The sequence below is a fragment of the Liolophura sinensis genome, chromosome 6 (assembly GCF_032854445.1).
Source record: "Liolophura sinensis isolate JHLJ2023 chromosome 6, CUHK_Ljap_v2, whole genome shotgun sequence".
NCBI lineage: Eukaryota > Metazoa > Mollusca > Polyplacophora > Chitonida > Chitonidae > Liolophura > Liolophura sinensis.
Window position 1 is genome coordinate 56,665,278 of NC_088300.1, and position 12,301 is coordinate 56,677,578.

General features: G+C 37.7%; 1 protein-coding gene across 1 annotated transcript; it reads left to right on the plus strand.

Moving 5' to 3' along the window:
* Nucleotides 1-6,354: 6,354 nt before the first annotated feature.
* LOC135468394 (transcription initiation factor TFIID subunit 11-like) lies at nucleotides 6,355-11,166 on the plus strand. Its single transcript, XM_064746635.1, has 5 exons — nucleotides 6,355-6,548; nucleotides 8,585-8,795; nucleotides 9,515-9,602; nucleotides 10,101-10,197; nucleotides 10,570-11,166. Exons 1-5 carry the CDS (start codon nucleotides 6,419-6,421, stop codon nucleotides 10,695-10,697), a joined length of 654 nt encoding a protein of 217 aa, XP_064602705.1. The 5' UTR covers nucleotides 6,355-6,418; the 3' UTR covers nucleotides 10,698-11,166.
* Nucleotides 11,167-12,301: the final 1,135 nt, after the last annotated feature.

Genomic DNA, 12,301 nt, shown 5'->3' on the forward strand with positions numbered 1-12,301 from the left:
CTGAGAGATTACAGGGTATTACAGGTTCGCATGCCAGGTAGAGGTGGGAATAAAACAAGATGGACAAAAGAATGTCAGTGAAAAAACTCCCTAAAACTTAACTTGAATTTCCTGTGTAGAAATTGAGAGATTTATTAATTTACTTACAGTACCTGTATTTAATAGGTAAGTGATTTGTGCTGAAGTTCCAAGTAAGAATAATGGTGGAATAAGGTTTATTGGTGGAGGAATCAAGGAAAATGAGAGGAGGATCATAGTAGAGGAATTCAAGGAATAAGCTATCAGTGAAAATGGATGCATCATTACAAAATGAAGGAGGGGTGGGGGTCTCTGTGTAAGAGGTGATCAGCACGCCAACTTGGCGCAAGGACAATGCTGGCTGCTGTCATATAAGTCAAATATTCGTTAAAAAACTAATCAAATAAATAAATAAATGAAACGAAAGCCTTGTCGACTGAAAGTCAGGCAACTAAAGCCATAGCATTACCAACTGCTTTGTATTTTTATTTAGTTATTATTTTTTTGTATCCTTCAGCATGATATTGATGTCCTAGTCTGAAACCTTAGATACTTATATCTGACACGGATGAAGGCTGGACTGTCTCTCAAGTCAGTATTTACTAGATACCTTATAAATGAGATATCACTATTAGCCTTACAGCAAGTCCAACCTCCTGTCAGCAGGAGATGTCTCAATTAGATATGGTTCATAAACTCCAAATGAATTAATATCTAATTTTAGAATTCTTGCTCACTAACTTACTTTGCATAAAACGTGAACGACTAAAAAACCTGTGAAGAGTTCTGACACACAAAATGACTTACACATATTCAGATGAGATAAGACAATGAACACCATAAATACTGCCTCAAGACATTTTTACGCAGAGGAAGATAAAAAACAGACCTACATGTAAATACAGATCATAGAGAATAGATCAATTGTTATCAATTTACAATGCTTACATAAATGTATACTTTGCCCGATTGAAACAATTTAACACTAACAGATAATTACTCAGGTGAAACATAAAAAGAGAAAGAAATCTCTATTCAAACACATTGTCTATGGTAATTTACACGCATGCACATGTGGAAGAATATGTTAATATTTAATTTTGCGTTTAATATCGAAATGAAAGAGCTTAAACAGTGATCTTATCATTTAAAGATGAACCTGCATATGGTCGTGGGTTTCCCCCAGGCTCTGTCCAGTTTTCTCCCACCATAAAGCTGACCGCCGTTGTATGGAATTTTCTTGAGTATGTGTAAAACACCAATAAAGTAAATAAATAAATAAATTTAAAGATGGACTGATGTGAAGAAACACACATATATACACAAGCTTCAAGCAGACAACCATACTCACCAAATGCAATATATGAGGATCGTACTCTTATATAAATACATGTAGCCACACTCAAATGTTAAAAATACACATCTACGTCTTTTGTCTACAGTGATAAAGCATGACCTGATTTTATCTGACCTGTCGGATGACATGTTGTAAAATACTGGAAATCAGATCAACACAGCTTGACCAAAGGTATAATAAGCGTAGTCAATCACATGGAACCTGGATCCAAAAACACAAAGTCAACAGACATGGACACAAGGCCTAATACATGAAGTAGTATCCAGAACAAACCACTAAACAGTGTTACACATTACCAAATATTGGTTACTAATTATGCAGAAAACAAACAATGAATTTCATACAAATTTTTTAAAATAAAGTTATCATGTGCATTGTAGGTAAACTGGACACACACCCTGAAGTCACTTGAGTAGGCATACTACTGGAGGAAATCCTGTTGCTGCAATGTACAGGTATACTCCATAAATGGCTGTTTAAAAATCATGACTTTTGTTTTGTTATTCTTGACAAAATGTAAATTAGTTCATTTATCTCTATGATTTTTAACAAATCAATCAAGAACACATGCATTTTCAATTATGCAGCAAACTGTATCAACTTTGTAAATTTAGTTACAGCCATGCTGGATCTCTACCACACTTTAGATACACTTGCTTGATGTACAGTACAACAAAAATACAGCGGAAATACACACTGTGTGTATGTCAAAGTGTTTACTCATATAATACTTGTTGTTGAACTGAACAATGTTTATCACAGTAATCGCTTCTAAAATCATTTACAATGGTGTTAGTTAAACACATAAACTGAGATGCAGAGAGGCAGCAATCGCTAGAAATTAACCAAGCACTTTTGTGCAATGCCACCAGAACATATCCCAATGATGTCTCCATATAGCAAAGTGTATATGTCGCAAAAGGGGAATCCCTATCTCTATACTCAACGATTTTGTTAAAGTGTTGGAAAAGGGGGGGGGGAGGGGGAAGGGGGAGAGTGAAATAGCATACATGTACGTTGGTCCTCCTACACTCCCCAACCCACCCCTCCTCCTAACTCCCCGCACAAGTGTGTATGACACTTTCAAGGAATTAGTTTGATGGAATTTTGAGTCTAATTATATTGTATAAACGGAATTATGTTTTGTTCATCATAAATTCAATTTAATAACGTGTTCTGACAATGTTTCCAGTCTCTCTCGAGCCATGTGATAAAATCAACAACTAATTACTGCACACAGCCTTCATCATCTAAATTATACATCCCTTTCACTGGGGTATACAGCTTCAAGTATAACTTCATCCACATAAGGAGCTTACAAGCATATGCACATATGTTAATGTGTATGTGGATGCATACAGTCTCTGGTACAGGTAGAGCACTTACTGTACATTCAGGTCAATCTCCATATATTGATTAAAGGCATTCTGTGACTGTGCAGAATACTCAATGTGGGTCCATGTTTTGTTAAACTACAACAACCACATGTACATATCAATAAAAGTTACATACACTTTCAGTTTGACTAAATACAACTAAATATATTGAACACACTTTACCAATGTTAGTAAGTCCAACAAACTGATTCATTTGGACAGCAGCAAAACCATCATATCAGCAAAACCGTCACCCAGATATCAGCCTCAGAGAAATTTGTAGCCTAGTAATTCCCATCCAAGTCAGTATTACAATTTTCTTGAGAGGCGATTTACCTCATTTTCAAAACTAATACATGAAACACAATTTGTATGGTTTAAAGTCTAAAGAAATCTGGCAAAGAAAAATTGAACTTCCGTTGATGGTTCTTTACTGAACTAGGCATAATGACCCAACAATGTTTTTCATGAGTTTTCTATGAATTTCAAAGGGTACATATATGTGGTGAAATTTTCCAAACCGTCAAGCTCAGCATACACAGGAACTTAAGAGCTAACTCAAGTCCATTTGACTGACACATACATTAAAATTACAAGTACATGCACATGTACAGTGTAGGTAGACAAATTATATTTTACCCTGCTGCATGAAAATCCAGTGCAAGGTACGGTACAGATAAATACATTCATACACATGCAGTATAAAGCCTCAGTAACCTACTTATTTTATGAGTGGAAAACTTGATATCTTGGCCTAGCAGAAAGACAATAGGTTTCTGAGAAATAAAATCTCCAGCATGTATAAAGTCTTGCTATTTGTTTGTGTTGGAGTCTCAATTTTGACAAGGACAGATGTATGCAATCCAAATATTTGCCAGAGGGTCTAACACCAGTATGCACTGAGTTATAGGTGTAATAATCTTTTTTTACAGTGTTGATAGTACGGAATTCCACAACCCTTCAGTGTCTCTGAAAAGTAAATAAGGTTTGAGAACTCAAGAGTAGGGAATCATGGCCAGGTATGCTCCAGTTCACTGTAGGTGCAAAAGAAATGGCAAGCAATCTGAAACAACAGGCTTTATCTTGGTGTATCACATTCCATTTCATATCCACAATCTAGATACTAAGATCCACAACAAGTCACATGAAGTCCACCATTAATAAAGGGTGAGCCTCGTCAGAGTAGCACAACATACTAAAAAGTTCAATGGCAACCGTCATCATTGACTACACAGTGAAACGCTACTTGAAACAAGGGAGCAGACTGTGGCGACATGGTTAAAGTGCTTGCCTTTTAATTACTAATACATATGATATGCAGACACTGGACAGAGAACTCGTAGATTCCCCAGCTCTCACTTTTCTTCGGGCCTTACTGACAATAAGTGGTTAACAACTCTTTTGTGTCCGTTTGCCTTGTTTTAGATGTATGTCCCTTGAAGACCACTTATCCTCCATCAATATAGTGTAGATACACGTATCTATAGATCATATAGAACGGCAAAGTATGACAGTAACTTTTCAACTATCCACAGTCAGTAGTTTACCAATGTGTCTCCAATAAAACTGACTGCCCTAACTGTATAACTTAAGCAAAGTTACTTGGTCCTTTTTACTTAATACAAGACAGTGAGGCTGTGTCGGTATCTGCTGGAACAGTGGTTAATTCTACACTGCAGATATATATTTTATTACATATGTGATTGTAATGAATTGTGGACAGAAGTATTAAAACTATTCACATGCACTTTAAATCCCGGTATGCTAAAAACAGGAACACAACATGTAACACAACACAAAATGTGTACACATTTACTTTCATCTATACTGACTGCAAGGAAAAAATGACTATATATCCTCAGGAAATACACCACCAACAAAAATGGCTACAAAGGACAATTATATACACAAGTTTTCCGGATAAAGTGTCTCATCAATCAAGAGTTGCAATCAAACAGGAAATTTTGTGAAAGCTGTGTGGGAGATCATGCCTGCTTTGCCAATTAGGGTCAGCTGGCACAGTCTGTGTTCAATCATGCCAAGTTCTAATTTCATGACAAGGCAAAAGTAAGGTTATATAGACATCCTTTATGGTATACACAAGAGACCTGTCAGCTTATTGCTAACACTGCCTGTTTGCCGAGCGCAACAGCCAACTTTTGAACAATGGACTCATGCATGTTTACAAATTCAGAGCTGGGCACTAAGACTGAGATGGGATGATATCTTATGGGACAGCACCTATTTTTACATCGGACCGTTTTGGTTTCCAACTTCCTTCGTCGTTGACATAACATCGTGCTCAAAAACTCCAATCAGCATCTTTTCAAAGATTCACAGCTTGACTCATGTCCACTATGAAAATAATGTGTGATGATTGAGCTCGACAAAATCAACTTGAATTTCACATCATATCACACAATATAGCGACTAAAACCAATGTCAGTGGCAACAGCTGATGGAAAACTTACCCTGGCCTTAAGGAGTTTATTCTTGATTTTCCAAATTGCAGCGGTTTACCTTGAGTCCCACATAAAAATATATTACAGGTAACATTTGAACATCCGACCCATTCCTGCTCGTGATCGAACCACTGTCCCGCTGTCGTTAGATTCTGTGATAGCCGAACAACGTCTGAGACATGTCAGTCCGCTCTATCACCTAGTTCCTACTCTTAGCCAATATCACTCGTTGTGTGTCGATATAAGTGGAACGCAATGTCCATCAAGTTCTTTGTTTAGACGATATACGACAATCTTGACCTGCTTTAATACCTGACAAGACTGAAACAACGTCGCTTCTTTCTTTCCTGTCGGAAGTGATATCATTGCTCTTATTTGTGTCTTCGGGTGAAGTCGTATCTGCCATTCGTTTACCCTCGTTCATTGTCGTAACCGCAGCTGATTCTGTCTATTAGGACAAGGAGTGACATGCCATAGTGATAAAAAGAAGTAGGGCCATCTTATGCAATGTTAAGTTGCGAAAACGGCCATAGATGTATAGAATATCTACAGTAAACAATTACTGTTGGTAAATCACGAACATATCTAATACTAAAATATATTAACGGTTCCTGGGATTAATGTCATATAATTATGTAGTCCGACAAGAAATTCAGGGTAGTTCTAAGCGCTCGTGTTTACGTCATTTTTTTTTACGAAAGTGTATTGAGAATAAATCCAGCATGAGAAACCGCAACTCTTTATACAAGTAACAGATCACATTAAAACCACATTATTGAAGGTAAATCTCAAATCTAAAAAAGAGGATTTGCTTTTCAAAATAATAAGGTCAATATCTTACTTCCGGCTGTCGTAGTCTCGCGGACCAGCCTTAATCAAATACACTGTTTCCGATAACGTGCTATTTGTTTATGACAAAGCCTACACCGTGTCCATGGAGGTAAAAGGGTTTATCTTTTGTTTTCTCGCTTGATGCACACATGTAAAATCGAAAATATCAACACCAAAGACTACAGTTAAGTCGATACCAATCAAATAAGATGGTGACAGATCCTGACTACATTACCTAGGGCAACGAGGCTGAGTAAAGGAGCGTTTTCATTGAGGCTACTGGTAAATTTCACTTCCGGTTTCTGTTTAGCGTGTGAGAGAAACAAATGTTATTTTATAAAACTCAGTGATGATATTTGCGAAAAGAAGCTATAATGGATAACGTTAGTAGAGTCCGCGCTATCATTGAACAGCATATGGTAGAAACAGCAAGAGCTGATCAACTAAAACTCGACGCAGAAAGGGAATTGTTGTCACCCAAGGAAGATCAGGAGACGTCTCCCGGTACTTATTGATCTTCGTGTTCTAAACTAAAAATTCAGCTTTTAGCTATGTGGAACAGTCATAAACTAACGGTGTTTGTGAGAGTTTGCCCATAACATGGATAGTCCTTGTGCCAAATGACTTGTCTATAGATATAGCATAATTTGGTAACATGATAATTCTAGGTGTAAGATACTGTGTAGTGTAGTCCATGTAGATGGTGTGTTAGTTGAAAATTTTGACATTCACCATAAAACTATCCATCCCTATCTCTCAGAAAATATAGCACAGATTTTGAACTCCCTTGTCCGTACCACTCATGGCAATCAAACTCAATTCCATATCTCATTTCTGTGTCATTCTCCAGTTGAATCTTGAATGCTATCTTGTTAACTTACTTGGTACCCTTACCTATAAAACTAATTACCTCGCTGTCTGGAGACTTCATTTACAGCAAGAACTTTGACTGCTCGCTGTCGACAGCCATTTTGAATAATGACCTATCCTTCATGCAGGTTCCGAAATATAACTGAGCTCTGGCATTAAGAACACCCTGACACCTGTGATATTTTCATTGATATTAGTGTCCATAATTCAACTGACTAAGACAGAAGAAACAAATTTTTTTTAAATGCAAATATCAAGATCTGACCTTCTTTTTTTTTTTTTTGAGAGGCAGAAATGGATTCAGTGTTGCGATGAATGTAAAAAATTTCATGTAACACTAGATGGACTGGATATTGTGCATCTACAACCACTTGGTAAATTGAAATGAGACCGTTACATAGATACTGCTCTTCCTGTGACAATCACCATGAGCCTGCCATCTAACTCTGGCAATTTCCTCCCTGAACACACACTTGTGATTAATACTGTGTTCAGACGTTTGCCACACATACCTGCTCAGCCCAGCCATGAGTACAGACTGTAGCTTGCCGCTAAATAGTTCAGTAATCCCAAAATCTTGCCATATCGCTTAATTGGTAGTCATTCCTGTCATAGACATTTTGAACTGTACTCTCAATGCATCATTCTGACAACATACCTACAGATGGTTGTGGGTTTATCCCTGGCTCTGCCAGGTTTCCTCCCACCATAATGCTGGCTGCCGTCGTATAAGTGAAATATTCTTGAGTACGGTGTACAACACCAATCAAATAAATATAAAATCATTCTGATAACATTTCAGAAAGTTACTGTTGATTTTCAGATAAGGGGCAAGAGCCAGCATCTGTAAGAGCCAGCAAATATAACAGCCCCAGCCCAATATAACAAGTAGTTACAGATTCACAGTATCAGGTGTTACAGTGTCTATCACAGAAGGACTTAGCCCAGAATGACTGATCGATTTTTATGTTTGGACTGTTACTTGCATAGTCATAGCTTGCTCCCATTCAGCCCTGTAGGATACATGATAAAGTTTCTGAAAACAGTCGATTACTAACCTCCAGAGCCTGTTAGTGCCTTTACAATGCTAAGAGTCAAGAGACATAACCAAAAGTGGTTGATAACAGGGGAGATAAATTAGACAGAAAGACTCAAAGGGTGAAGAGTCACATTCACATTCTTCCTTTAGTGTGGTTGAAGGAATAGGCCTGAAAACACACTAAATTGTTGCATGCCATACATTTCAGGATGGCTTGAAATGTGCTCTTTATTTTCTGTTGTACATGAGTACTTTTCATTCCAGGCTTACCACAGTTCTGTTATTCATTTCATTAGACTGGCCGTGATTTTGGTTTCATAGGAAAAAGGAATTAACAGATTCTGCCAATTTGTACTCAGTGGAACATGATAGTCAGTATTTCCTAATAGCACACTAAGTACTGAGGCATATTAAGCTTTGTTGGCTTCTACACATGCCATCAGATCTATCGGGGCAGGGGAAAATGTGGGAGTAAAACTTATCATGAAGAGAGCATGTGTGGCAAAGGAAGGTAGCTTTAATTTAAGGGAATAACAGATGTATCCAGCCAATACATGTAGTCATCAAACAGGATGGATTTAGCATTTTGTATGTCACTAATTCTCCATTCTGTTCTGTTTTTTTTTTTCAGCCAAAAGTGATGAGCGCAGTCCAAATCGACCAAAGACAAAAAGCCCTAAAAGTTCAAAGAAAAGAGAGGCTGATGAAGATGGTAATAAGTCTTCCCACAGTTCCCCAGAGAAGAAAGGTAAACTGGATAAGAGTACAGAAGAACATGTGGACCATGAGCTGCTGGCAAAACAGAAGAGAGAGCGGCAGGAAGATGAAAGGCTCAAAATGCAGTAAGGAGAAAATAGTGTGTCAGATAATAGCCAACGGACATACAACATCACACAGATATCTGTTTTTATTTGTGTGAGATTATTGTACATGAAGTTCGCTTGAGATGCTTGCCTTCCACTAATATGACAAAAAGTATATCCAAATGAAATATTCTTGAGTAAGGCAATAAACAGCTGTCAAATAAAGTAAGTAAATAAATCAAATACAGGATGCCTAGCTTTATGGCTTATGATTAGAAGAAATCTTGTCTGAGGATGATGAAGAGGGGCAGAATGTTTGGTCATTTTTTAAGAAACAAAATCTTAAGTCATTTGATAGAGTTTGACAAAAAGAAGACCTTTGGGCATTTTCTGTCCTTATTCCTCACTTTCTTATGTAAATAGGTTACCTCCCTTTGATGTAATAATACACTATGATCAAAGGAGAGTTATGCCTGCTCTTTTCGTAGTAACTTCATACAAGATGGATATGAATGCAGTATTTTGTGTACACTATGGCTGCTAAACAGTGAAATCCCACAAATTTTATGCATTTCATAGAGTTATGATATAAAATCGTGGTGAAGTGATCATATTGGCAATTTGCAAATTTGAAACATTTTGACCATCTGTTGAACCAGTTACAAAAGATGATCTAGAGTGTAATTACAGTCTTATAGGCTCAGTTTTCATTTCTGTGCTGTTCTTTTTTTTTCTTTTTTTTTTTGTGTGTTTTTAAGAGTTCTGGTGTCTAACTTCTCTGAAGAACAACTCAACAGATATGAAATGTACAGACGTGCTGCATTTCCCAAAGCTGCTATCAAACGGGTAAGTTTATTTTATTTTTGCCAATTGTGCAGGAAGATTCAAGTGTCAGCTGGTCTTATTATTCAGACTGTGCTTCATGAACACATCATTCGTGCTCACTCTGTGAAGAATATGGCAAATACCTTTATATCATTAGTTAGCAGTTGATGTGTCTTGAAAAATTTTAGCATCAGTGTTACTTGGTTTTGACTTTTAGAATTAGTTTAAATACCAACTTCACTTCACTCTATAGGCCTTATTGTGGGGGGATTGACCAGTCCATATAATACTACATAGCTCACAGCAGCTTGAATTATTTGTTAAATAATATGGCAGTGTAACAAAGATATTGACCTACACACCTGGTTCCAAAGTAAAAGTGAAACACTGTAAATATAACTAAAATTTGGAAGTTCAGGCCTTGAACAAATCCATTGGTTCAAGTTTCTTTTTGTTTCCATCATGTATTTGATTTAGTAGTGTACAACTCACCTGAGTGACTTACTTGATTACTTTCAGCTGATGCAATCCATCACTGGGTCTGCTGTGTCCCAGAATGTGGTGATAGCAATGTCTGGTATAGCCAAAGTTTATGTTGGGGAAATTGTGGAAGGCGGTAAGTTGATTATCACTTCACCCTCTTAAGTATATAAATAAAATATACTTAAATGTTCATTGGTAAAAAAATTCTTCTTTGTCTACCTCTTTTGTTTTCATCCTGTTATTGTTTTTTTGTAGAAATACTTCCTTGTTTCAAAATATGACGTACTGGGCTATCTGTACGTCACTCACAGGAAAGTTCCTCTGTGATGTGGACAAATGTTTCCTCCATCCATAAAAATGACCACCATAGTGAAACTTTCTAGCCTGTTTAATGCTTTTAGGGAATTTACCTGGTTTTGTCTCCAATTTTCTGCCTGTAAATCATAAATCAATCAGTTAGTAATTTCTGAGATCTCCTGGTGATGTGTGTTATCTCCCTTTTCAGCCCTGGATGTGATGGAACAGTGGGGAGAGACAGGACCTGTCCAACCTAAGCATCTGAGAGAGGCTGTCCGCAGGCTGAAGGGTAAAGGGCTGGTCCCCAACACCAAACACAAGAAGAGTTTGTTCTAGACTGAGGAGGAGATGCAGGGGAGTTGAACTGTAATGTTGAACAATTCACAGCCAGCCGAACGAAAGAGTGTGTTGAATTCTTCATTACTAGGGGTTCAAAGGATCAAGCATGTTAAATGCTTCTGATCTGTGGTGATCATCACAAGCGAATGCAGGAAAATGAGACTAGCTGATCATCAAAAGAGCATGTAGGCCCAGCTGATCATCAAAAGAGCATGTAGGCCCAGCTGATCATCACAAGAGCATATGGGTCTAGCTGATTATCATAAGAGCATGTAGGCCCAGCTGATCATCACAAGAGCATGTGGGTCTAGGTGATCATCAAAAGAGCATGTAAGTCCAGCTGATCATCACAAGAGCATGCAGATCTAGCTGATCATCAGAAGAGCATGCAGGTCTAGCTGATCATCACAAGAGCATGCAGGTATAGCTGATCATCATAAGAGAATGCAGGTCTAGCTGATCATCACAAGAGAATGCAGGTACAGCTGATCACCACAAGAGCATGCAAGTCTAGCTGATCACCACAAGAGCATGTAGGTCCAGCTGATCACCACAAGAGGATGCTGGTCCAGTTGATAATCTCTAAAGAATGTAAGCCCAGCTGATCACCACAAGAGTACGCCGGTCCAGCTGATCATGTCTTGAGAATGCAGGCCCAGCTGATCACCACAAGAGATTGCCGATACAAATGATCATCTCTAGAGAAAGCAGATTCAGGGCACACAAATTGGGGGTTCGATCCCACTGTTCATAAGACCTTCCTGGCAGTAAGCTGTTAATGATGTTCATGTGGTCATTTGTATAGCCTAACATCACCAGCATGGTTCGCATATCTGCACATCACTTGTGGGAAGAATACTTAGTATTATAGGAGCCAGGTAATGGTCATGCTGTATGTTCTGCTGTATAAGCATGACTGGGAGTCTGTCAAGTTGTATTTGCAGCATGTCTTAATATTTGCAGTTATGAATAAACATATTTTATGTGACAGGCATTGATCTGTCTGTTTTTATTTTTTTCTGTTTTTTTTATTTTTTTGGATTATCCTTTTTTTGTTGAAACAATGCAGGCAAGAATAAAGATATAAGTGAAACAGATTAAACATGTAGTTTCATTTGCTTGGCAAGATATGTTAGACATGTCATGGACACCTTGTGTTAGTCTTCATTTTCCTTACCGTGAGTGCGTTGTTCTCTACATTCGCCAAAGTCACTGGGGTCACGGTGATGAGGCAGAAAGTGATGTCAGACAACATGAATAATCTGTCTCAACCTTTGTTTCTCATAATACTTCATACACATGCATCTTTATTTATCGAAAATATGTAAACCCTGATTCCAACCAATACCTAAACAACTAGAATAAAACTGAGGTTAATTGACAAGAATCGGTATTTCAACAGTTATGTTCTCTTGGTTTTACTGTCTATGCTGTATGTATTAGGCCTACAATGCGTGAGCGAAGGTCCTGGCATGGATGAAAGAAACATACAGCAAAGATCAGTTCCTTTATTTATTTCATTTGATTGGTGTCTTACGCCGTATTCCAGAATATTTCACTGATATATGACAGAGCCCGAGGGAAGCCCACGACCAACCGTA